This window comes from Suricata suricatta, chromosome 4 (assembly GCF_006229205.1).
Source record: "Suricata suricatta isolate VVHF042 chromosome 4, meerkat_22Aug2017_6uvM2_HiC, whole genome shotgun sequence".
In the NCBI taxonomy this organism is placed as follows: Eukaryota; Metazoa; Chordata; class Mammalia; order Carnivora; family Herpestidae; genus Suricata; species Suricata suricatta.
The window spans coordinates 127,830,937-127,858,405 of record NC_043703.1 but is presented as its reverse complement, the minus strand read 5'-3'; the positions used below and the strand labels follow the sequence as shown (position 1 = coordinate 127,858,405).

Here is a 27,469-nt window from a genome sequence, read left to right as displayed (position 1 = left end):
AAAGCAGTTTCAAGGAGACACAGAAAACCCAATGAACAGTTACACACACTGGACATGATCTGCAATTGGAAATTTTCTGAGGCACCCCCACTACGACCCCACCAAAGCACCTGTCGGGGCTTGTCCACTCTCACTGTTAGGAAACGGCCCCCACCAATGCCAAGAGCAGTCAGGGGCAAAATGGGTTCATTTATCTTTCCAAACTTAAAATCAAGGAAGCTATATGTTTCTCTTCACTACTAACTCTGCACTGACAGGGCAGGAGCCTTAAGCCTGGTTATTTAAAGGAGCTGTATAAAGAAACCCCAGGGCACAAATCAGTTCAAGTTGCCTGGCCTGGCACAGGCGGGAAATGTCCAAAGCTTCAGCGTCACCGTGCTTCCGTCCTTTCACAGCTCCCGCCCTTTGTCTGAAGAAACGGACTGTGCCTCTTCTCCCTGCTCTGTCTGAGGGCCAGGCTACACCATGGCAACTCTCCAGGGCCTGGAAGGCTGCCTTCTTCGTAGGAGTTGCAGGCGCACCTTCGGCCCAAACCACCTTCCTCACAGCGCTGAACACGACTGTACACTGTGGACTGCTCTGCCCACAGAAATCCCCCAACAAACCCTTCCCATGTTCTTACCAACCCCACTGAGGCCCACAGGTTCCGGGATGACACAGGATAGTAGACCAGAGGCCCACTCTGCAGTTCGGTCTGCAAGCTGCCATCCTCTTGCTGCCTACTCTTGCGATCCAACCTCTCCCACCGTGCACCAACTCATTCCACCTGCTCAGTCCTTACCACCCCGGCCGGCCTGGGCACTGTCCACATATGCCACGTGGCCATGGTTCCCATCTACTCCTCTCTGGATTGCTCTCTCCTGCCCCCACCCCCTCACCTTCACAGTTCTGCTTAAACTTTACTTCTCCCCACAAAACCCTTCCAGGTAGCATTGCTTCAGAGCCAGAAGCATCCAAATTCATATTTAAGCTCTCTACCAGTTACAGAAGGCGTGGTTTTGGTAAATGGCTTGTCCTCTCTGTGCCTTTTTCACATCTGTAAAATGAGATAATGATGGTATGCACCCTCAAGACTACTAGAGATTAAGTAGTTTAATACAGGCCTAGCACTGAGCACAATACATAGTATACAGGAAAGGCTCAGTAAATGCTAACTGTGAGTCTGCTGGTCACCCTCCTCAACTTCAGTCTCCTCTGTGTGTTTCCCCAGCTTTGCTGTAACTCCTAACTGTAATCTGTTTTCAAATGTCCATGGCCGCCTCAGATTATTTCTCGTCTCCACTGAGTGGTAAGCCCCACAGGCCGGCTCACTCTTACACTTCTGTACACTGACCACAGGAAGCCCTGGATCCACCATACTCATACTGAGCCCTCAGGGTTAACCACAGGAAATGTACTGGAAACTAACAACCTCTCCTCTCGTGACCTCAGCCAGATTAAACATTCAAAATCCCAGGAGAAAATCTAGCATGACTCACTGACCTTTCTCCAAGATTCAACAGACATGGAGTCCAAGAGCAAGTGACAGCCTTAAAAAAGACAGAAAGACAAAGCAACCCAACTCTCTTACCTCTGGGTGTCGGTCCAGGTCACTGAGAGTTAAGCCATACTGCAAGATGAGCTGGCGGGCCTACAGAGGACAAGAAGAAGCACCCATGATCATTTACTCTGAGCACGTGGCAAAGATTCTCAGCATTCTTTTGGATTTAAGTGTCAGACACAGTCCTAACCAAGGCTCTCTCCCAAATCCAACTGGACCCATTAAGAGTAGGAGAGATACTCTATGAATGGCAAAAGTAGGCTAGCTCAACCTAGGAGCCAGAAGGCGGCAAATAGCATATAATGAAGATCCCCAGTGCCAGGCTAAGATTCCTCCTCTGTGACCTGCTATTTAAGACAATGCTGGGGCGCCTGGGTGGCTCAGTCCGTTAAGCCTCCAACTACGGCTCAGGTCAGATCGCACATTCATGGGTTCAAGCCCCACGTCGGGCTCTGTGCTGACAGCCAGCTCAGAGCCTGGAGCCTGTCTTAAGATTCTGTGTCTCCTTCTCTCTCTGCCCCTCCCCCTTTCATGCTCGGTCTCTCTCTGTATCAAAAATAAATAAAACATTAAAAAAAAAAAGACAATGCTATGGGAGCCCCTGGGTGGCTTAGTCAGTTGAGCATCCAACTCTTGATTTCAGTTCAAGTCATGATCCCAGGGTCATGGGATCAAGCCCCACATGTGGCTCTGCTGAGCATGGATCCTGCTAAGATATTCATTCATTCATTCTCTCTCTCTCCCCCCTACCCCTGCCCCCTACCCCCTACCCCACTAACACTCTCTCTAAAATAAAAAGAAATTTAAAAAAAGACAATGACATGGACTCCTAAAGTTTATTACCATAAACTGTATTACCTAAACTGTATTACCATACAGTATTTAAAAAAAAAAAAAAAAACAACTTCCTAAAATAAGAACTGAATGGATAGAGTGATTTCCAGGCTATAATGTTGAATAAAAATAAACAAAAGGGGTGTTTGAGTACCTCAGTCAGTTAAACATTCGACTCTTGACTGCGGCTCACGTCACAATCTCACAGTTACTGGGATCAATCCCCGTGTTGGGCTGTCGCCCCGCTTGGGATTCTCTCTCTCCACCCCATACCCACTTGCATGCACATGTGTGTGCGCTCTCTCTCAAAATAAATAAACTTAAAAATGTTTAAAAATTTAAAAAATAAGCAAAAAAATATACACACTCTGCAGAGTGTATTAAAGGCAGGATATCCAGAACGGCTAAGTGAAAAGCTCAGCAAATGGAGAACACCACACTGGGAAAGACCTGAGATTTAATTTCTAGGCACACCCCATATTAACCTTTCAAAGAGGCTGACAAAATAAATAAATAAATAAATAAATAAATAAATAAAATAAAATAAAATAAAAAGAGCAGTGATTACTGCTACCACATGGCCCTGGGTGGGATTCACAGCTGGAATAAATACACCTTGAATCTTCGAGTTTGACCACCCAATTCCAAGTGATAGAGATCTGTATTCATGTCCTTGTTTACCATAAGAAAAGGGACCAAAGGATAAAAAGTTTTCTTCCAAAGGCATGTCTTGAAAATTTTTTGTTTAAAATGAAAAACACCTGAGATTAAGACTCAGAAGGTCTCAACTCTAATCTTAAATAAACCGAACACATGACCATTGGCAAGTTTTCTTGGGATGGATGAAATGACCAATGTCAATCTTCAAATCCAAAATCCTAAGAGTCAAACCAAAAAGATCCTGGAACTTGCAACATATGGTTCTTGTTGGGGTCTTAATCAAACAAACTATAAAAAAATATGTCTTAAACATTAAGACAAATAAGGAGAAATTTAAACCCTAAAGGTTATTTTATGTTACCAAAGATTATTATTAAATTTTTTAATATTACTGAGATGTTTAAAAGCCTATTTTCCAAAGAGACATAATGAAATACTTATAATGAAATTATACTATAACTGAGATTTATTTCAAAATAATCAAGGTAGGAGCGCCTGGGTGGCTTAGTTGGTTGAGCGTCTAATTCTTGATTTTGGCCCAGGTTATGATCTCATGGTTCATGGGATCGAGCCCTGCACTGGGTCTACGCTGACAGGAGGGGAACCTGTTTAGGATTCTCTCTCGCCCCTTCGCTCTGCCCCTGTTCTGCCTGCATGCGCACACACCACTTTCTTTCTCTCTTTCAAAAATAAACTTAAAAAAATAGTCAAGGTAGAGAAGAATGGGGTTCAGATAAAAAAAAAAACCAACAAAAAAAAAACCTAGCCATGAATTGGTGATTATTAAAACTGGGTAATGGGTATGTGAAAGTTCATTATGTGGTTCTTTATCCTTTTTGAAGTGTGAAAATTTCCACATAAAAGGCTAAAATAAAATACTAACTGAAAATAACAAATTCAAAACAAAAATAACCCCATGATTCTGGGGCGCCTGGGTGGCTTAGTCAGTTAAATGTCTGACTCGGGTTTCAGCCCAGGTCATGATCTTGCGATTTGTGAGTTCGAGCCTGGCAAGAGAATTCTTGAGATTCTCTCTCTCTCTCTCTCTCTCTCTCTCTCTCTGTCCCTCCCCTGCTCTCTTCTCTTGCTCTCTCTCTCTGAATAAATACATAATGAAGGGAGAAAACAATAAAAATGTTATTGCAGAATTATTTCTCAGTTCCTAGATTTCTTCAAAGGTAGCGCGGGAGAAACCACCCTAATTCCAGACCCTGAAGCTGCAAGAACAATTAATAGAAAAGTCTGGAAAGTAGCCTCTAAGATAATCATCCCCACCTCTTGGTCTGCATGCCTTTGGTTAAGCCCTGCCCACAAAGTCCCAGGGTTGGTCTGAGTGACCAATGGTACACAGCAGAGGCGATGCAAGATACTTCAATATACTGCGGAGATTAGTTTATAAAGAATGCTGAAGAGGGTGGCACGCTCTAGCAAGATCCCTCCCTCCTCCCCCTGCCCCCTCTCTTATCACACACAGCAGGGGGAAAAGTTGCTGTGTCCTGGAGACGCTAACAGAGGCTCTACCAAACAGCCTGTGAAGAATGAAGGCCTGCAACACCGCCGTGACAGAGCCTGGACGCACAGCCGAGTCTCGAGATGACCGCAGCCCTGCCAACAGCTAAACTGTACCCTCATGGGAGACCGAAGCCAGAACCGCCAAGCTTAACCACTGCGGGTTCCTGACCCCTGGCAACTCTGAGATAATACATGTTTGTTGTTTTAAGCTGCTAAATTTAAGGGTAACTGGTTCCATCGCAACAGATACTGAATACAGATGGTGTTGGAAAAATGATACAAACTGCACAGAGTTCAATGTGATAGTCTACCATGCAAATATAATTGTGTGATGTACAATAATTTCCTATTAATCTTACGTACTTTAGAAATAATACTAAACTGCGTGTAGATATATAACATAAAAACTGAATGTCAGGAAACTGGTCTAGCAGAATTCCTAAGGAAAAAGTCCTGTACAAATATATCATTTTAATTTAACATTTCCTAAGCTCAAAGACTGCTTGCCCCACTGGACAGTGCTACTGTTCCATAAGGAGGTCTTAGTTGTCTACCTGGATTACAATCAGAGTGTGAGAGAGCACATTTTACACACACTTGCTACCTTACAGCTGTTAGCCTCATTTGAACCAATAGGTGGGTAAACAAGCAATCGTTCTGAGTTCATTCTAGGAGTTACCTAGTGCAAACCCCTGTTTTAAGGGAGAAATGGATGCCCAGAGAGGTCACAGTGGTAAGTTAGGGACAGAGTGACGACCAGAAATAGTCTCCCGCCTTCCTGTCTTATCTAAGGACTAAGAAGGGAATCAGAATAAAAGGAAAACAGAGAGAATGATAAAAGAACAAGAAGCAGAGAGGACAGGCCCGGTTATAAATGGAATTGCAGTCATCTTATATAATAACATGCTATTAACATAACAATTTTAAAAGGAGTTCTTTGAGGTCTTGGCGTTCCTCCCCTACCTTCTCCCAAACTCCAGCCCCATGTGCCCAGCTCAAATGTCATCCTTCCCGGGAAGCTCTCCCCAATTTGCTGGGCAAGGAGTAGGCTTTCCTTCCTCAAAAAAACACATTATCTCTACTTCTCTGCCATTTAATTGTAAATAACGACACACATAAATGTAGCATTAATTCATCCAACAAACCCGTACAGAGTGCTTAAAAGCAGGCACCACACTGGGCACTGGAGCTGGTGATTAACACCTCCCAGGTACAGGAGCCTCATATCCCTATAATTTTATGCATGTCCTCAATGATCACTATGTCCAACTGAATTCTGCCTCCTCACCACCAGCAGCAGCCACCCATCCTCGTCCCCATCCAAAGCCCAGCACATGATGACGCATAGGGGCACGTGGACCCCAATGTTTATAGCAGTGCTCTCAAGAGCCAAATTACGGGAAGAGCCTAAATGTCCACCAACTGATGAATGGGTAAAGAAGATGTGGTTTATATATACAATGGGATGCTACTTGGCAATGAGAAACAGTGAAATCATGCCATTTGCAGCAACGTGGATGGAACTGGAAGGTATTACGCTGAGTGAAATAAGTCAGTCAGAGGACAGATATCATATGTTTTCACCCACAGTGGATCTTGAGAAACTTAACACCACAAGAGAGTTTTAAATCCAGAGAACAGGGGCGCCTGGGTGGCTGAGTCGGTTAAGCGCCCGACTTCGGCTCAGGTCATGATCTCACAGTTCGTGGGTTCAAGCCCCACGTCGGGCTCTGTGCTGACAGCTCAGAGCCTGAAGCCTGCTTCAGATTCTGTGTCTCCCTCTCTCTCTGCCCCTCCCCTACTCATGCTCTGTTTCTCTGTCTCAATAATAAATAAACATAAAAAATTTTTTTAAAAAATAAATAAATCCAAAGAACAACCTGCAGGTGGGTGGGGGAGTGGTGGAGAGGAAAAATGGGTGATGGGCACTGAGGAGGGCACTTGTTGGGATAATCACTGGGCATTGTATGTAAGCCAATTTGACAAATTATACTCATTAAAAAAAACAAAAAAACAAGTCCAGCACATGAAAGGAGTGCCATGGGTAAGTGTTATATGGCTGGGAGGCCCCACCCCAACTCCTGCAAGCCCTGGGACCCTCATCTTCCCAGATAATAAGCAATAAACCAAGGAGAGGATCTGCCCTAGCTTTAAACAGTCCATACCCCTGTCCAGAACGTGGAGAACTCTGTACACGGACCTCAAGAACCATAGGGATAGGACCTGCTCCCATTTGCCTGCAAGTCCCACAACTCCCCCTTCTACCCATCTTTGACTGGACTCCCCACGGGTCCCCGGTGAGTGGCCTGCACACACAGGGAAGTCAGAGCCACAAACAACATGAGCTTCCTGTTATGGGATAAACTGTGTTCCCCTGAAAAGAAGAACAAGTTGAAGTCTTAACCTCCAGTACCTCAGAATGTGACCTTATTTGGACATAGGGTCATTACAGATGTAATCAGGTTAAAACAAAGTCATTAGGCTGAGCCCTGATCCAATATGACTGGTGTTCCAGGATGGAAAATCTGGACACAGGGAGAAAGCCATGTGAACGTGAAGGTAAAGATCAGGACGACGCACCTATAAGCCAAGCAACGCCAAAGACAACCAGAAAACCACTAGAAGCTAAGAAAAAGGATGCCAGATTCTCCTACTTGACCTCAAACTGCTAGCCTTCAGAACTGAGACAATAAATTCCTGGTTAAGTCACACTGGGTTTGTGGTCCCTTGTTACGGCAGCCCTAGGAGACCAATATACTGACTTCAACACAACACACAACAGCCCAACTGTGGGGGTATCGGACCAACACTGGCTTAGGCAGCACAAAGCAGCCACAGGTGCTCGAGCGATGCCAGGTTCTCCTGGATACCAGACACTCTGAGCTCACAAGCTTAGGGGTCTCCTGAAGGTGTACCGCAAACACCCACGTCTGCCTCTTCCAGCTCCTGAAAGTGCAGGCAGCAGTGAACCTAATGATTAGCTTGTGCTTCTGGAAAAAATACAGAAGCCAATGCCTTGTCACTGCAATCCCACAGCAGGGCTCCCAAAAGCCTCTGTGACTAAGGACAGTGGCATGCGGCAAACTAGCAGTTATGTTCATAAATTTCACAATATGTTCGGAAAGTTTGTATTTTCCTTTCTATCACCTAGTTGAGATGCACTGAAGGCTGACCTGAAAACAAAGTTTTTGGCCTAGACCAGGTCCAGCTTTTTTAAACACCTTTTTTACTGTCTTCTTCCAGAAACTTTTAACCTTAAAGAAAAAAAATCCACAAAAAATCATTTAAATCTCTATAGGTTTACTTGTTTAAAAGGTAAATCATGGGGGCGCCTGGGTGGCTCAGTCGGTTAAGCCTCCGGCTTTGGCTCAGGTCAGATCTCACATTCGTGGGTTCGAGCCCCGTGTCAGGCTCTGTGCTGATAGCTAGCTCAGAGCCTGGAGCCTGCTTCTGGTTCTGTGTCTCCTTCTCTCTCTGCCCCTCCCCATCTCACGCTCTGTCTCTCTCTGTATCAAAAATAAATAAAACATTAAAAAAAAAAAAGGTAAATCATGAAGTGTTTTGACATTTTCAATCATTTCATGAGTCTGTGTCTAGCTAAACTTCACATGAAATAAGTTTGGGTCGAGGGGGAAAAAACCCAAAACGGGAACTCTGAACAAATGAATTTTTAAAAGCCCTATGAACTGTGAATGACTCCTCCAATGAATCTACTGGAATTGGCCAGTATTTTCCACTCTGGATACATTTATCACTCACTACCATAAAACGTAGGTGCCTTAGGAGAATGTTATTTAAAAATACAGTATCAAACCTCCAATTAAAAATAGCAATTTTAATACCTCTATTTAGCTCAACTCTTTCCTAAAACCTCTGTAAAACTGTAATAAAAGAAATTTTCTAAAACACATAAACAAAAAGAGGAGAAAATAGTACCAAACTTTTAAAAGCTGGACCACTGATGTACAATGGGAACTGGCAAAAATGAGAAAGAAAGACAAATCCTAAGGCAACACTGGAGGAAGTGAAGAAGCCACTAATAGCACATAAAGAACCTCCCAAAAGGTTTGGGGTTCCGCAGCACTGCCAAGTTTGGGAAGCAGACATGTGAGAATAAAAGGGAACACGGGTTGAAAGGGTAGTTATGAAACTGCTGTATCTATCTTTCTCCACTACTCCCAAAGCAACATGTTTATTCATTTGTTTTCTGGAGAAGGTCAAACAGCAGGTCTCGGAACTGGCTGCAGGCACAGGTGGAGACAGGGGCCCTCCATCAGCGAGCCCTTGCTGCAGTAGCTACCCCAAAACTAAGGGGCTGAAAAGAGAGAGAATACTGAACAGACATTTCTCCATTTCTCTGTATTCTCCATACACAGACGGCTAACAGACATCATAAAAGATGTTCAACATCACTCATCATCAGGGAAATGCAAATCAAAACTACAATGAGATAACCACCTGTCAGAATGGCTAAAATAAAAAACACAAGAAAAACCAAGTGTCGTTGAGGATGTGGAGAAAAAAGAACGCTCGGACACTGTTGGTGGGAATGCAAAGTGGTGCAGACACCATGGAAAACAGTATGGAAGATCCTCAAAAAATTAAAAATAGAACTACTGTATGATACAATAATTCCACTACTGAATACTTACCCAAAGAATACCAGAATGCTAATTCAAAAAGACATACGCGCCCCTATGTTTACTGCAGCATTATTTACAATAGCCAAATTATGGAAGCAGCCCAACTGTCCATCGACAGATGGACGTATGTACATGTACACACACACACACACACACACACACACACAAAATGACACAATGGAAACAACACAAACCGAAAAATAGACTCTTAACCATAGAGAACTGGTGGTTATCAGAAGGGAGATGGGGGCGTGGATAAATAAGTAGCAGATTAATAGTACACTTATTGTGATGAGCACTGAGTAATGCATGGAACCACTGAATCACTTCATTGTACTTCTGAAAGTAATATAACACTGTATGTTAACTAAACTGGCATTAAAATTTTTTTAATAATTAATTTTGAAAAAAGGAACAAATATTTATCAATTCTCATGATTCCGTGGAAGTCTCTGGAACGGGCTGGTAGGTGTGGGAAGAAGCCTTGCCTCGCAGGCCTGGAGCTGCTCAGCCTCGAATCCTCCAGGAAGAGCAACCTGGGCTTGTTCACATCGTGGCAGAATGACTTCAGCAGCAAAAAGGGCCGGGCCTCACCAAAAAAGCGCCTTTCGATCCTCTGCTGGAATACCATTTGGTCACAGCCAGATGGCAAAGCAAGTCACAATCAAGCCCAGCATCACAAAGAAATATTGCAAAGTGTTGCAGACATTTCTTTCTCAACTATTACAGGTTTTTCACTGAAAACTGAGAGCAAATTTATATCCAGAATAATGACAGAGGTCTTCTAGCCTCTCCATCTACTTGGATCCCAGGACACAGGTAGCCATACATACCCTTCCCACAGGGGCACTGGCCAGTCTTCTCTGAGAAATCTGAGCAGCCAGAAGACAAATAACCTGATATTAGGAGTTCCCCAACAGGAGGGCTTAGCTTAGCTGACAAACCTGGAGCAAATCATCTTTATCCTACAATCTAGTTTCCAATCAGCTTCTTAGCCTACCAGTCTTCAGAATGAGCAGATAGTTAAGGAAAGCCAGAATCAGAAAGCAAGAACCTGATTAAAAAAAAAAAAAAGAAGAAGAAGAAGACCAGACACCTAACAATATTTTGACTGTGCTGGCTGGTTTGTCAAAACTTAAAATCATATGCAGGGGCGCCTGGGTGGCTCAGTCAGTTAAGCATCTGACTTCGGCGCAGGTCATGATCTCATGGTTTGTGGGTTCGAACCCCGTGTCAGGCCCTGTGCTAACAAGTCAGAGCCTGGAGCCTGCTTCAGATTCTGTGTCTCCTTCTCTCTCTACTCCTCCCCCATTCGTGCACTGTCTCACTTTGTCTCTCAAGAATAAATGTTAAAAAAAAAAATTAAAAAAAAATCATATGCAAAAAAAGAGACAAATTTTGCTGTATGTAAATTATACTTCCAACAAACTATAAAAAAGCAACCTAGAGGAAATATATATAAGGAGAAAAAAAATCTTGAACCCATTAAACAAGAACAAATAAAAAAAAAAACCTCTCAGAAAACAAAACAAAAAAAGAGATCTTATTTGAAACTAAACATGAGAGTAAAATAGGCTCAAAAGAAGGGTTAGAGGGGTGCCTGGGTGGCTTAGTCAGTCAAGTGTCTGACTTCGGCTCAGGTCATCTCATAGCTCATGGGTTCAAGCCCAGCAACAGGCTCCAGGCTGACAACTCAAAGCCTGAAGCCTGCTTTTAATTCTGTGTCTCCCTCTCTCTCTTCCCATCCCCTGGCTTGTACTCTCCCTCTCTCTCAAAAATAAGCAAACATTAAAAAAAAGGGGGGGGGTTAGAAAAGACAAAGCTAAAAAGATAATAGGACAAAACAGGCCAAGAGCACCAAAAACAAGACAAACATCCTAGAACAAAAGACCAGAAAAACCAAAGGCAAGAAAATTAAAAGAATAGGAAAAAAACTCCCCCAAATTGAAGAGTATGAGTTTGCAGAAAGAAATGTCCCAGCAAGGACCCCGAAGAGTGGATGAAAATGAACCCACACTAAGACACAATATGGTGAAATGTCAGGACACAGGACACAAAGATAACATCAGGGTTTAAGGGTTCAGAGAGTGTAAAAAACCGGTTTCATACAAAGGATCAAGAATCAGAATGGCATCAAACTCCTTTAACAGCAAACTGAAAACTAGAGAATAGAGAAATGCCTCAAAACTCAGAAAAGATCTAATATATAATTCTCTAAATCAAATAACCAATTTCAAGAAAGGCTAGAATAAAGACATTTTAAGGGGTGCCTGGGTGGCTCACTGGGTTGAGCATCCATCTCTTGATTTCAGCTCAGGTCATGATCTCAGGGTCAGGGTCATGGGATCAAGCCCCGCATCTGGCTCTGCGCTGAATGTGGAGCCTGCTTAATATTCTCTCTCTCTCTTTCTCTTTCTCTCTAAAAAAGTAAAAACTAAAATTAAAATTTTAAAAATTAACGACATTTTCAAAGTTGTCAACAACCTGGCATCCTACACACTTAGACAGCTTCCTAAAGGATGCGCTTCACTGAAACCGAAAGAAACAAAAGGGGTGGGGGGATGGGGGGAGAAATGAGGAGAAACAGGGAGATCTAAGAGAAGAAGAGAAGGATGGTTCCTGGCGGCAAAGGGAGAACTCAAGACAACAGCCAAGTGCAGCTGGGTAACACGTCACCAACCCCAGAGACCCAGAGACCTGGCCAAGATGAAACGGATGGAGTGGAATACCCAGAAAGAAGTGTTAGGAAGAAGTGAGATTTTTCCCATCTGGGAAAGAGCTTGGGCCTGAAGGAGTAAGGCGTACACAGATAACCACGCAAATGAAAAAACAGAGGCAGCATTTACTTAGCTTGCAGGAAAACAAAGCACCAAGGAGGTAAGGAAGAATAATCCCAGCACAGGACACAGTGCAGCTGTCACTGGGACAATCCTGACTCTGTAAACACTGAGTAGCGCTGCACCAGAATGTAACGGTGCTCGAAGATTAGGAGAGAAAGCTGCTTGTGAACTGGAGAGCAAGGAGGTAAAAAAACAAGCAAACACGCATCTTCCACTCATTCATTCCACAGATAATTATGACACTAAGTTGAAAAAGAATTTTAAACACCAAGGAAAGCATGCAGTTTCCAGATACTGGAGCAAATATCCAACCAGCTTAGAGTTTTAAAACTCTCCATAGACCACAGTGTGCTACCACGGGATACACTGGAATATTGATAGAGAATAAGTGAGTGTATCAAAGGCCACACTTCTAAGGAGCAATCCTCAGAAAATGAACTCCTCTCCTGCTCCTGGCTCTCCTGGCCACAGCAAGCCTGGTGCACAACCCAAAGCCACACCTCCATGTACTCGGGACCCAAGAAGATTCAGCAGCCAAGTGCCAAGATGCAGAATGGAAAGCAGGACCTACCTGGAAGGAGGTGGGAATGCAGACGAGGTTCAGATTCTCTTGTTTCACTCTTTCAGCTGTGGAGACAAAAGCCACGATGGTGGTTTTTCACTCTCCTCACTTTATTTTTCTTGTCATGGGCACATCTGCTCAAATCCAACAGCAAAGGAAGTGTCTATTCCCTACTCCCCTCCCCCAACAGCTGCCTTTCATTCTGTATCCCCGCCTTGGTGAAAAATTTTGTGAACATGCATCGCACACACAAGACCAGGACACTAAAAAGCCCGAGGAGTAAATACTAACTACAAATAGAGCCATGCCAGGCATTTGCGACTACTAGGCGCCTGGCAATATTCAAAGACTTTTGTACTTGAGAACTATTTTAATCCTAACGACCCAGAGGTAAGTTGCAATTATTACTCCCACTTTGCAGATGAGAAAACTGAGGCACAGATAGGTAAAGTCACTGGGCAATTATATTACTAACAGGTGGCAGAGCTGATATCCTACGCAGTCTAGCTCTAGTCTTAGCTGTCTTTCACAGAAAAAAGAGAACTTTACTTTTTTACATGCATAATACATATAATCGTTTATAAGCCACAGAGGGCGGTTAAACAGGGTTTACTTATTCTTTTTGGATTTGTACATTTCAGGGGAGGGAGGGCAGTCTTACCAAAAAAAAAACCTTATTAAAAGTTCAAGTCTTTTTAATCATTGGGTCTGCATCATGGGAGGTTCAGAAGCCACTATTATGAAATGCACAGTAATTCCCATGCCCTTCAATCCTCCACACACTCAGTGCTAAGGTAGAAAGGTATGCAACACAAAAGCCCGTGTTAAGCCAATGAGGATTCCAGAAGCCATCACGCCATCACCACAGCCACTCTTTTAAAGACAGAGTGTTCCTGGACTTTGTCTCCTGCGTACTGCCCACTTGGCACCTAGAAGAAGCAATCAGCATTCAGGCAAGTCTCTCCTCTAGGCTTTGTTTTAACAAACAAAAGCAGAGCAGTAAAACCTGTCTAGCAGCCACAGGAGCTGATAAGTCTGGAGCCTTTCTAAGCTCAGGGACACCTTAATCAGTAAGAAGCCAGCACCTGCAGGAAGAAGCCACCAACTCTGGGTGCCTCATAGCCACTCCAAGTCATGGACTGGGTGAGCCTGCTCTGAGCTCAGTTTGTCCACCTGAGATTGACTGAAGGACCCAATGGCTTTAGAAGCCTTGATCCAGGGCCCCAGGGGCCACAGATGAGGATTAAAATTCTGCTGAGATCTCATCCTAAATCCGCCCCTGCCCTCCACATGAGCAAAGTACTCAAGGCCAGGTCACTCCCCAAAGTTGGCTAAAGAGGCCCAAGAATACCTCTCAGAGAAGAGCAGAGTTGGGCAGGTGCAATGTTGTTGCCCTCTTCCTCCCCCCTCCACACACCCCCCTTCCTCCCCCTCCACCGCCCCCAAAACATCCAGCAGACAGCCCAAGAGCATACCTATTCGCTGCACAGCATGAACGATTGTCGAGCCGCTTCCAATTCCCAGCACTTGGTTATTCTGCCAAAAAAAGGGAGAGGAAAAAGCAAAACTCATTAATATCATATGTGACACGCTCTTTAGCCACTTCCTAGATCAAGGTGCTGTGCCCGTTTTATAGCAACATGAGCGCTGAACAGAACCACCGGAGAGCACTGTAGCCTAGTGCCCATGGCAATTTATCAGCAGCACCTTCTACTCTCATCTAACACTAACTTCACCATTTCTTCCTGTTAAAAAAGTAAACTGAGGTATATTAAAATTTTTAAGTTTATTTGAGCAAGTCAGGCAGCACCCAATCTGGCAGATACAAAGAGCTCCCAGGAGCTACACAAAATGAAAGACTTTTATAGCCAGAAGGAAGCGTGAACAAGGAAGTGACAGCAGTCAAAAAAGCAGACTGGTTATTGCCAGGTTACTTTTCCTTAAGGGACGGCAGGGGCCACTCAGGCAGATACCAAACTGGTGCTGATCTGACAACTCCTAACTGACTAATACAACATTCCATTTCTGGGAGGGTTGAAACTGTCATTAAATCTCCTTTTGGTGATATAGGCTTAACACAAGTAACTTACTTTTGGGGCCTGTTGTCACTGATGAAGGAGGGTGGGGCAAGCTGAGGGCAAAATACAGGCTGGCACCACCCCCCTCCCCAGGTGGAATGTGTGTGATATTCCCCAGATACTCCTGGCTGTGCAAGAACAAAGGGGTCTAAGTGCTTGTCATGGTGATGTGGGAAACTAAGGCAAATGAAAAATTAAAATCCCTTACTGCCTACAGCCCATTGACAAATCCTGAAACTGGTGGAGTGACCTCCCTCTAGGAGCTCAGCTATCTGGATGATGGCACTTTGCTAGAGGCAGAAGAGAACCTTGGCTTAACCTTGTCCCAACCTTGAGGATCTATAAGTCTACTTCCTTTATCTCAGTTACCCCAAGATACATGCTGGCAATCATACTCCAAGCTTATGGCCCCCCATATTACATCTAAAGAGTCTCATGACTGAGGTTATACTAAATGGTAATAAATGGCATATCCCTAGCCAACAGCTAGCTCCTCAGGGTCCTGGAAACCTTGCTTCCAAAGTTTCTTAGAGACTTCTGTATCCCTGATTGTCCCCGCCCAATCTGAGGGTACATAATGAGTAACCTGTCACAACACCCAGTGCAGCTCTTCCTGTCCATGGGGTCCTGTGCCTTAATAAAATCACCTTTTTGCTCCAAAGACATCTTCAAGAATTCTTTCTTGGCCATCGGTTCTAGGCCACCCCACCATCACCCCAAAACTTCATCATTTATAACAAAAAAGACACACTACGGTCTTCCTCTTGCTCAATGGATTGTTAATCAGTTGCTGGAACTCTAAGAAATTTGACACAAAATATTTCAGCATATGGAACTTCTTGAAGTTGCTTGTTCAAAGTAAAGTTATGTAGGAGGTAACTGATATTGTTAAAAGATGATTTTTAAAAAACGACCAGGGGCGCCTGGGTGGCTCAGGTCATGATCTCACGGTCCGTGGGTTCCAGCCCTGTGTTGGGCTCTGTGCTGACAGCTAGCTCAGAACCTGGAGCCTGCTTCAGATTCCATGTCTCCCTCTCTCTCTGACCCTCCCCTGCTCATGCTGTCGCTGTCTCTCTCTCTCTCTCTCTCTCTCTCTTTCTCTCAAAAATAAATAAAACATTTAAAAAAAAAGAAAAAAGAAAATTTGCATTTCTATGGACAAAAATTATGTGCGTTGCTAAGGGTGTTCTACAAGTTAAAGGTCTCTCCACAGAGTTCTATGCAGCCTAGTGGAAGGCAAAGGCAGGTTCTGGCATTCCAAAGAGCGGATGTGCAATCATCTCTTTTGCTCGTTTTCTTAAATTTTGTCTTACGGTGTTGAAATTCTTCCCTAAAGTGAGAATAATTAGTCTTGAGGTCACAAGGGATTGGTGTGAGATTTGACTTATATTAACATTTAATAAACATTCTTGGTTAAGTGCTTATTGATAAATGGTACCTTTGCTTTGGTTTCTAGCTATTTTGCCTTAGACTGGCAGGAAGTTGCTTAGGAACTGAGTGAGCTCCACGTTATTTCCTAAATGTAGTACCCTGACCGTTTTGCTGTTTGTGGTCTAACTGACCTCAGCTGAGTCCCTACTTTGCCCTTTGTCCACTCAAGGGATTCTCCCCCTTTCTTAAGGGGGCTCAGTGAGGCCTGTTTCCTGTCCTTTGTACTCACTCACAAGTGCTCTTACCCATTATCCCTACTGCAGGAGAAGACTCTTTCTCATAATGGTAACTAAGTTCCACTCTTCCTGTATTCTGAGGTAGGCTTCTGCAAAATAGGGACCTTTTGGCATCAAATGGACAGATGCTGATGTGGTTTGCTATTTCAAAAATGTCTGCCATCTCCTTCAGACAGGGAAACTGAAGAGACGCCATGAAAAAAAATTAAAAACCACCTGCTTTTTTGTTCCTTTTTCTAGTTTCTATTCTTGCTAGTGATGAGGGAGCCAAAGCAAGCTGAGGGCAAAACACAAGCTAACACTCCAAAACCCCTGTGCCCCAGGTGGGATATGTGTGACATTCCTCAGGAGTTCCGGACTGCCCAAAAAGAAAGGAAAGGGAAAATCAAACTGACAGAGATCACAGGCAGAATAGGAGTCTCCGTTAGTTTGCAACTAACTGTTTTAATGATTTATAAGAAAAAAAAGGCAATCTCTAGAAACCCACAGACTCAGTTTCCAGGAACCCTAAAATCACCCTCCCTCTCCGTAGTGATGTGGGGAACAACGGCAAGAAGAAAATGTAGATAAAATTAAATTTCTTTATAACCTGCAGGCCACTGACAAATACTTGAGTAAAACATTCCTCCGGGAACTCCCACCGGTCTTATAATGTTAATGTTTTGCTAGAAAGAAAAATAACTTTGGCTTAACAACAGGCCAGGCCTCCAGTATCTGGGGAGGCTTCCTTAGCATATGAAAGCCTGGGAACTGCCCACTGCCTTTACACTCACACCCTCCCCCAAACTTCCAGGTGCATGATGGATCAGAAGCCCACAAGAGCTACTTTGGCCCACCAGTCCTGTCCCAAGCTCTAAGTCACCGTGGCACCAAAGACATCTCAAGAATTCTTTCTTATTAGCCATTGCCTCAGGACCCTCACCCCCACCACTTCAACCTCATCACTAGGGCTTTCACCCCCACCCTAGATATGCCTTTAGTATGGGTAAAAGTATGTCTTCCTCATAAAGGTCAGGGAGTTCATGGTATCTTTAGTCTTCTAACACAATAAATAACATCTAAGTAGTGATGGGGTGCGGTCATCATGAAAGGTTTGGAGACTCCTAGCTCCAGGGCAGAGGCATATGTGACTTATGGAGGACACCTGAGCACTCAACCTTTTTTAAAAATTTTTATTTATTTTTAATTTTTTGAAAGAGCAAGTAGGGGAGAAGCAGAGAAAGAATCCCAAGCAGGCTCTATGCTCAGCACAGAGCCCAAAACGGGGCTCGATCCCACAACCCTGGAAGCCGAAATCAAGAGTCTGATGCTCTACCAGTTGAGCCACTGAGGCATCCCGAATTCATCCCTGTTTTGACCAGCTCCTGGATGCCTGAGAGGCACAAACCTCAGGCCACTGTCCTCAATAAACCCCCCCCCCCACCCCACTGTCCTCAATAAAAACCCCAGCCCCCAGGGAAAGATGAGATCTCTCTCCTTTCCTTCCTGGATCTCCCAGACATTCAGATTCTGCTATAATCTATCACTCGCACTATTCAATAAACACGGCTCTCACTTCCTACCAGCTTGAGTTTGATTTTGATCCTGTGCGAAGCCAAGGACCCTCTTGGCTGGTGCTGAGGGATCCTCTCTGGTTCCCTAACCTGGCCAGCCTGCATCACCTTGAAGGTTACTTCGGACTCTACCCCTTCTGCTGACTTCAGGGAGGCTCTAGTGCTCGCTTCGGCAGCACATATACTAAAACTGGAATGACTTCAGGGAGGCTCTAGATGGTGGGCTTGATGCCCTCCTGAAGTTTCCCTGTGAAGCCACCAACCTGAAGGCGCCTGTGATCAGTCCCCGAAAAGTCACTGAAGCTAGAAAACTCTGCTTTTTGCTCTTAGGGTGAAGCTAGGCTGTGTTTTTTGTACAGCTTTTCCTGTCTGACTGCCCCTGGGGGTTGGCCAGGAACCTTTCAGTACTCACCTGCAGAACATGTTCATAAAGCCAGCTTAAACTGCACATTTTAATAAAGCTAAATCTTTTGTCTGATAGGAAGTAAGGAGTGTTTAAACAAACAAACAAAATAAAGGCCCAAAATGGAGTCACTTATACTAAGCCCCAGATCACCAAACCAAGACTTGACTTAATTACAGTGTTGGCTCTGTAAATGGAATCTTAAGCCAATCAGGAACTGTCTGCTCAGCACTAGCTAGGTAATCTGCCTGAGAGACCTCTGCCATCCCCTAGCAAAGTGACCTTTACTTTTATGCCTAGTAGAACTTCCTAGGTCCTGTCCCTTCTGACTAGAAAAGGCTTTCATTTTGCAGAGCTCTTTGCAGTTTCTTCCTATGTGCTAGGTTGGATGCCACCCGATTCACGAATCACTGAATAAAGCCAACAGATCTTTAAATTTTACTGTTGAATTTTGTTTTTTAATACTTCATAGGAAACAAGAAAAATCCTGGGGGCAACTCATAACAAACTGAGAGCCAGAGCCAACACCCCTCATTCCCCACAGGACAAATACCCAATGCCAGCCCCTGCGCCCATATCTGATATGGTCCTTCTCAAAGCAAGACCACATCTCAAACTGTAAAGGATTAGAAAGAATACCAACCAGAGGGAAAAGCTACAAAAAAGAAATCAAATGTTAATACTCCAGCCACTAAAGCACTTCCAGCCGGGCCTCTACCTACTGATGGCTTTACTCACTAGTCTCTGTTTGCTACCTGATGGAAATCACTTTGACTAGCTCATAGCTACCAAATCATCAAAAAGACCGCAGGGCCCTTAGAAGAGAGCTTGTTCTAGGTCAGAATTCCACCGTCAGTGATGCCCTCATGAAGTCAATGCATCCAGTAGTTATTTAGCTACCTGTGCAAACGTTAACAGTAAGGTCTTCAAGACAAGCAAATGGTATGTCACAACACAAAAACATTCAAAATAGCTGAATCTCTGGGGGCGCATGGGTGGCTCAGCCAGTTAAGTGTCCAACTCTTGGTGTCCATCCAAGCCATAATCTCAGTCAATGAGATCAAGCTCCGTGTCGGGCTCTGCGCAGACAGCACTGAGCCTACTTGGAGAATCTCTCTCTCTCTCCCTCAAAATAAATAAGTTTTAGAAAAACAGCTGAACATCCTCAAGAATGAGAAAATTACTTCATATACTAATGCCTATGTAGGCTCGACCTGACTCTCACACCTGACCTGAAGCTGACAGCACTTAGCTATACAGTAATCCTCATTACCATACACTGATGTCACTCACAGGCTCCCAGCAGGCAGGTGGCACACAGATGAACTTTGGTGAGTCAAACAAGTTCTATGCAAGGTTCTTCTTCCTTTTGTGGAGAAGGCCAGGAATTACAGGGGTCTGCCAGGAGCAAGCAAGGACCACATGGTCCTCCTTCCATGGAATCAAATGACTGGCCCAGGAATCAGTGTCCTAGCCAAAATGAAACAGAGATAGCCGAAGGTTGCCTGTGAGGTGGCCCAACAGCAGACAGCCGCTAAGCAAGCTCTGCAGGAGGAACAGGCCCCTTCTGCTGGGCTAAACCACATGCCATACATGCAATACTGGAACTTCACCATGTCGAGTAGGTAACTTGGAAATACTTCTGCTGACCAAATGGAGCTACTCTCACCAAACTAAGCTAAGCTGCCAGTCAAAAAACAAAACCAGGCTCCAAAGTGAACAAAGAGAGCTACAGACCTTCAGGAGAACATGGCCCTCCATGAACCCATCCTGGGTGGCTATACTCCCAGAAACGGGCAGATCTGAGGTCAGGGTGGCTACCCGAAGGGTTCAGCTGAGAACTCTCCAAGTTCTCCATCCATCCAGATGTGGAAGTGGTCACCACAATGGAACACTAATAGGCTGGGCAACTGCGAACCCTACGCTCCAGAGATTCTAACTAAGCAAAGGGGCACCAATAACTCCACAATCTCCGTATTTGTGTCCACACTCCATCAACTCAGCAAACATTTACCAGGCAGGCCCGCGACGACACTGAGCGAAGATAAGGTTAACTATCCACTAAGAGCTTACTTTAGGAAGACAGGAGAGATAAACATACAGATGACTGGAACATAAGACGCCATAAAGCACCTAAGAGGTATAAAGCACTACAAAATTGAAAACATCTCCCCCACATTTAAGAGGCTAAGGAAAAACTGAAAGGAGGAAATGGTCTTCGAACCAAACCCTGAAGGACGTATATGATTTCAACAGGCAAGGTCAGAAGACAAGAGCGAGCAGTTTAGGTGGAGTGTAGTGATGTTAAAACACACTACATGTCAGTAGTCTGACTTTTCCAATGCTCTGGTTCACAGAGGACAAAGGATTATAGAAGGAAACAAGACTGTGGGCTTCAGGAAAAGAACCACAGCCTCTCATCTGTGTATTCTCTCCAGCTGGCCCAGTACCTGGTTCACAATAGATACTTCAGATATGTTCCATGGACATTAAAATGATGCCACCTGAGGGCCACTGTAACAAGAGCAGATGAGAGCCTCAGAAGATACTAATGCATCATTTGGCAGATTGGCAGAGGGGCCAAGATAAGGGCAACTGCTATCCTCTGGCCATGGGGAGAGCTTAAACTGGGAAAGGTGATAGGTCAAAGGGAAGGGTCAGCTCTAACAACATTCCAAAGGTGGAAGCCCCAGGACTTGGCACATGACCACCTCGACAAACTGACACGAGTAAACAATTTCAAGACACAAGGCACTAGAAGAAAATACGGCTTAGATGGGGACAAAGGATACTCTTCCTGGAGAGGGCAGCTAGCTAAGCTTTGACTATTAGGCACATGGCTACGTTAGGTAAATGTGTAGATTTGACTCTCCTGTTTGCCAATTATCCAGGACATGATTTTCCTTCTCCCTGGAGCCACCTTTCTGGCGACCACACCAATTGCTTGACACATATTAGGCACTCAAATATCTGGCAAACTAATGAAATGAACAAATCAACGTTGAAAAGCAGAAAATACAAAATTCAGGTAATGTTAGCATCTCAGGAAAAAGCTTCCTAGGGAAAACGGGTGCCCCTGAGATTGGGGTGAGGTGCCCCCAAAGTGCCAATGAAGATCTGCCCATGATCACCTTGTAATTTCACAGAATAAGGTAGCTGGAACCCAGTGGTTTGTATCTCTAGCCTGAGGTAGGGGCTCGAGATTTTAACGTAAGCAAATACATTCATTATAAAACGAAAGTCAAGAATACTGATGTCAGCAAGTTAATAGGAACTAAGTTAATAGGAAAACTAGGATATGTACAGATTTCATTTACCCGTCTATTAATTATTCACTGTATACAGGCATTTTGAATTTCAGCTTACTGTTCCAATTTTTCAGCTGAGGCACTGAATCCCAAAAGCAGAGCCAGACTACACATTTTGCATTGTCTCTGAGGATTCCCATAGAAAACTCCACTGCTAACCAGACTTGTAACAAAATACACCAGAACAGAAGCAGCTGTGGAACTGGTGGAAGGGCACTGGAACAGGAGTCACTCAGTTTGCGTCCTGGAGGATTCTTGGCCATTCCTCTACAGAACTTGCCAGGTCTGTACAAACAGGTTACCACACTGGTCCCTCCCACTTAGTCAAGCTGTTTGTGGATCAAACATCATCTATCTATGGAAAGGAACTCTGTAGGATGAAGCATTAACAAATGTAAAGAACTATCATTAAAGGAGAAAGAGACTCCGACACCACTTTATAAGAAAATAGAAGAGAAAGACCAAAAACCCAACAAAGCCCAGGAAACTCCACCAAAGGGCAAAGATACTCCACTTGGCTCGTAAAAGTGCCACAATTAAGGTAATTAACTTGATTGATGACGGTAAATCCATTCAAAAGACTTTACAAAACAGCACCACACCCGCCACTTAACAAGTGGGGCCACGACCTCACCGGTAACACCTAGACTCTGCGCCGCAACCTTAAACAGCTCCCTCCAAAATCCAAGCGCCCACCCAGCCCTATGAAACGCAGGAGATTTAAAGCCTGAGTCTTCCTGTCTTTCACTAGCGAGCACACTCAAGACCTGGCGCGCGCCAAGCTAAGAACTTCCTTAGAAGTGAAATTCCAACGCAATTTGCAAAGCGGCTCACCCCGGGCTTCAGCACAATAAAGAGAAGTGAAGATCTCTTGGCAGCCTCAGAACTCCATTTGCCATTTGTTGATAAGGAAGCCGCACGGCACGTCCCTTCTAGCCCCACTCCAAACACATCAGACACCGCCAGACTCCACTTTGCAAAATGTTACCCGGCTAGACAAGGAAGGAGTCTTCTTAGAAAGCTCAACTTTTAGGAAACTCGCCCCCAACTGATCCCACATCTAAAAGACCTTTAAGGAGCAAGGAAAAGGGGGCGGGGGGGGGGGGGAGGAATCTAAACCCGGATAAAGTGTGCACCCTCTCCTCTTTTCACGCAGCCCCCGCCCAGAGCGAGCAATCTGAGCCCGTCACGCCGAGCACAGGAGACCCACGCCCGGAGCTGCTCACCCTCACGTGGTTCTCCACGGCCGCGCGGCCCGCCAGCTTCTTGGCCTCCTCGGCCTTGGACATCGTCGAGGAAGGGGCCGGGCAGGCGCTGTTGGCGTCCCCGCCGTGGGTACCTATACGGCCGACGCCGGCGCGGGTACCGGACTGCGAGCGCCCGGGAGGCTGCACGTGGGAACCTAGGACACCCCAGCTGTTCCCGCCTCCACCAGAGGCCGCGCCCCCGGCCCGCCCGGGCAGCGGGGCCAAGACCCGCCCGTAGAGGGTGCTGAAGGGCCCGGGGCGCTGCATCCCGACGCCCAGCTCCAGCCTCCACCACGGTCCCGCCCCCCGGTTCGTCCGGAAGTATGGTCGCTAACGCACCGGCTCTCGCCTGCTGCTGCTGCGGGAACCCTTGCTGGGAAGTGTAGTTCTATGGCTTCGGCAGCTAGAACCCACGCACCAATGGGGACTACCAGCCCCACAATGCTGCGCGACTAGCGCGCAATAGCCCGCGACGAGCTTCGCGCGCAGGCGCGTGTCACCCTAGTAGCCTAGGCGTAACACCCAGCAGAGAGGCGTTTTTACCGCCCTTGGGTGGGCCGGGGAGGAGGGGGAGGGCGGGTTCTTTCTGCCCTCAAACCGAGAAAGGGGTGGTAGAGCTGACCTTGTCGGTTTTCCCAGTAGTGGGAACGTGGCCGTGGAGTCCTTCGGCCAGTCGCTGTTTTGGAGACGTTGCCCCCTTTTGAGAGTGACTAATTTAGATACTCCCCGGGGGAATGCACAAAGCGGTTTGCGCGGGCTTGTTATTGGACAGAGAATAGGTTCTGAACTCAGGTTCAGCTGCTCCATGCTGGAAAAATCAATATTCGAGGGACAAGTAACGGTGGGGGGAGAAAAGGGTTATTTTGTTTTTTATTCAGGAAGCCAGCAACCTGGGAAGCTGGTAGACTAATTTCTCAAAGACCATCTTCACCGATCAGGCGAAGCCAAAGGGTTTTAAAGGGGAAGGCATTGGAAAAAAGAGGAGGGCTAAGTGCAGAGAAGCAGGTGCCCAGGCAATTAGTCCTATAGTGGACATGACGCTAAACAGACTTGTTGGCCTTAGTGGCGGCTGTTTGTGAATGTAGTAAGGCCTTATCTTCTGGGAAAGCTTGGGCCTTCATTCCTCAAGGCCTGCAAATCTCAAGGAAAGTAGCATGGTTCTGCTGTTAACCAAGGAACTTTCATGATGACTTACGAAAGGATTCAAAGCAGGTGTCCCCAAAATATGCTACTTTGTCAAGTGGACTATTTTGAACTGAAAGCAATCCAGACCCAGAAGAACTCGAGAGAAACTTTTGCCCCTCCCTTAACTGCCTAGAAGTATCTAAATTGGGTGTCTTTTCTAGAATAAGTTATCCAAATGATAAATGTTATCTGACTCATCTGCATAGCAGCACAAACATCTAATTACCAAACATCTTGTTATGCCCAAGATTTCAATATCGTCCCCAAAAACCAGAAACTGCCAGGGAGACTGAGTCACGCATGCAAAAGCAAAGGGCTTTATTATGGGCTTAGGCTGGCTGGGCCTAAACTTGGGCTCACAGACTTTACCAGTGCAGTGGATCCCTGCTGAGAGCCCCGAACAAAGGCGGGGTAGGGCCTTTATGGGTTTGGGAAGGGGGAGTTACAGGAAATCGTGACACAGGTACAGTGACCCAATCACAACATTTAGAGTGTTAACCAATTACAGAGTGGACCCAGGACCCAGGACCCTCACGTAGAGTGTAACTAGCCTTAAGCAATAAGTGATTATAGCTTCTATCTCTAGGCCTGCCCTTATAAATGTTAAGGGTATTACAAGGGTGGTCCCTCCTGCCTTGGGCAATGTGTGTCCTTTTATTGTCTAATGATTCTGAGAAACCAACACTTAGGCCTCCAAGGTCAGAGGGAAACTTGAAGCCTCTCATGGAGTCAGTTTGATTCAGACCTGCGTCCTTACAATCTCTCTTACAGCCCTGAGAATTGCCCTTCTCCTGTTTGAAGCTTACGGCACTTGTCCCATTCCTTGGCTGAGGATCCGTATATATTACCTCATTTGTCTCACTCTATATACAAAGAACTTGTATTTGTGAATTTGTCTCTGTGAAGCCTTGAACAGCATCAGTCTGATTTACTAGGTACCCAGCCCCAAAGGAGGAGTGGATTTGTGCCTCATTTCAAAAAGGAGACAAGAAAGAAAGTAACCTGTTCTGCCACCTCAGTATATCAGTGAGTTCTCCAGAGAAGACAGAGGGGCCCTTTCTAAGACTAACTGCACCTTTAGCCAGGGATCCTAACACAGCTGGCACCCTCACCTCATTCAGGTCTATCCTGCTCAAGTGATCTTCCTTGCTTGTTTAATGAAGTACCCCTGCCCCAATCCTCAGCCCCTCCCAGCCCCCACCCCATGCCCATCATATCATCTGATTCTGCTCTAACATCATCTTGTTAAGGAATCTGTTTCTTTGTTTATTGCCTGTATTTCCCCCTTCTAGAATAGAAACAGAAAACATGTCTTCTGTTTGAATGAATATAGGGCATCAGCCCTTGGCTCCTCCTTCCCCTCGTCCACCAACTCTCCACCCTCACCCCCACTCCACCTCAGTCATGGCACAGAATAATTTCCCTCTTTGATTAGTTTACAAACAGTTTTAAGAGTTCAAGAAATAGTTTTACTAGAAAACAATGATAAAACAACAGATCAAAATAATTCCGTCTCAAATATTTTTCCTGTCTCCGGGAAGCTGTCGGCTATGTAAGAAGCACACTGCAGGCGTTGGATGCTCTGCATGGCATTCCTGATGTCTTTTACAGCAAGCGTTTCCTGCCGATTTCCCTGACTCGAGGCTCAGCCACATTAGGAGAGAGGGACTTCGGGTAGAGGCTGCTGGGCCTGGCATCACCACACCAGGGAAGGGTGAAGCAGGAGAGGAACAGACCTGAGGTCAGCTACATTTGTTCCTACCCCACCCCCCTGCCCCATTAGAAAAGCAGGATACAATCTGAATACCATTTAAGTGGCCTGACATAAAGTTCTATTAATGAGAAAAGAAGCTATAGGAAATGAGCATTGTGGGTTCTTTTTTTTAAGTTTACTTATTTTGAGATAGCATGAGCAGAGAAAGAGAATCCGGGGCTGGAATGTGTATTCTGTGAGATCATGACTTGAGCCAAAACCAAGCATCAGATGCTTAACCACCTGAGCCACCCAGGCGCCCCCATCAACATGTTTTTCTTAAGTTGGTTAAAGTCGGCTAAGTCCAGGCTCTCCCAGGCTTCAATTTTTTCTAAATGATAATCTAAATATTTATTGGGTTTATGACTCAGATGTTTTGATTATATTTTAATAGACTTTACTATTTTTATTTATTTATTGATTGATTTAGAGAAAGAGAATGTGCAGTAGGGGCAGAGAAAGAGGAGAGAGAGAGAATCCCAAGCAGGCTCTGAAATCTCAGTGCAGGGTCCGAGTCAGGGCTTGACTTCACGAACCCTGAGATCATGACCTGAGCTGAAACCAAGAGTCAGACACTTAAACTACTGAGCCACCCAGACGCCCAGAGACTTTACTTTTTAAAGCAGTTTTCCATTCATAGCAAAATTGAGTAGAAGGTACAAAAATTCCATATATACTGTCTGCCCCACACATGCATAGCTTTCCCTCATTATCAACGTCCCCCACCAGAGCAATATATTTATTACAGTTGATGAACCTACATTGATGTATCACCCAGAGTCCACAGCTTGCATTATGGGTCACCCTCAGTGTTGGACGTTCTGTGGATATAGACAAATGTACAATAACATGTATCCACCACTGAACTTTCATACAGAGTAGTTTCACTGCCCTCAAAACCCTCTGTGCTCTGCCTTTTCATCTCTCCCTCCTCCTTGATCCCCGGAAACCACTGATCTTTTACTGTCTCCATAGCTTGCCTTTTTCAGAATGCCATAGAGCTGGAATCCTATCCTATGTAGCCTTTTCAGATTGGCTTCTTTCACTTAATAGTATGCACTTAAGTTGACAGCTCACTTCTTTTTAACACTGAATAATATTCCATTGTCTGAATGTACCATGGTTTTTGTCCATTCACCTACTGAAGGACATCTTAGTTACTTCCAGATTTTGTTAATTATGAGTAAAGCTGCCATAAGCTGTGTGCAGATCTATGTGTGGACGTAAGTGTTCAGGTCCTTTGGGTACAGCAAGGAGCACAATTGCTGGGACATATGGTAAGAGGAGGTTTCGTTTTGTAAGAAACTACCAAACTGCCTTCCAAAGTGGATGTACCATTTTGCATGTTAACTAAGTAAAATTTAAATTTAAAAAATAAATAAATAAACAAAAACCAAAGTGACTCTACCATTTTGCATTCCTGTTGACAATGAATGATTATTTCTGTTGCCCTTCACCCTCGCCAGCATTTGGCATTGTCAGCATTCTGGATTTAGACCATTCTGATTGGTGTGTAGTGGTATCTCATGGTTATTTTAATTTGCATTTCCCTGTTGACCTATGACGTGGCATATCTATTCATATGCTTATTTGCCATCTGTGTATCTTCTTTGGTGATGTGTGTGTTAAGGCAGCTGGCCCATTATTTTCAAAAAAATTTTAAATGTTTATTTACTTTTGGGAG

General features: G+C 44.9%; 1 protein-coding gene across 1 annotated transcript in view; it reads right to left on the bottom strand.

Moving 5' to 3' along the window:
• The window catches only part of RPIA (ribose 5-phosphate isomerase A), a 34,039-nt gene extending 10,876 nt beyond the window's left edge, over positions 1 to 23,163 (bottom strand). Inside the window, exons 1-4 of the mRNA XM_029937763.1 lie at positions 22,827 to 23,163; positions 14,067 to 14,127; positions 12,601 to 12,656; positions 1,571 to 1,630 (exon numbers count right to left, since the gene is read on the bottom strand). Coding sequence (XP_029793623.1) covers positions 1,571 to 1,630; positions 12,601 to 12,656; positions 14,067 to 14,127; positions 22,827 to 23,114 — 465 coding nt within the window. The 5' untranslated portion in view covers positions 23,115 to 23,163. The remainder of the gene's footprint in view (positions 1 to 1,570; positions 1,631 to 12,600; positions 12,657 to 14,066; positions 14,128 to 22,826) is intronic.
• Between the last annotated feature and the right edge of the window lie 4,306 nt (positions 23,164 to 27,469).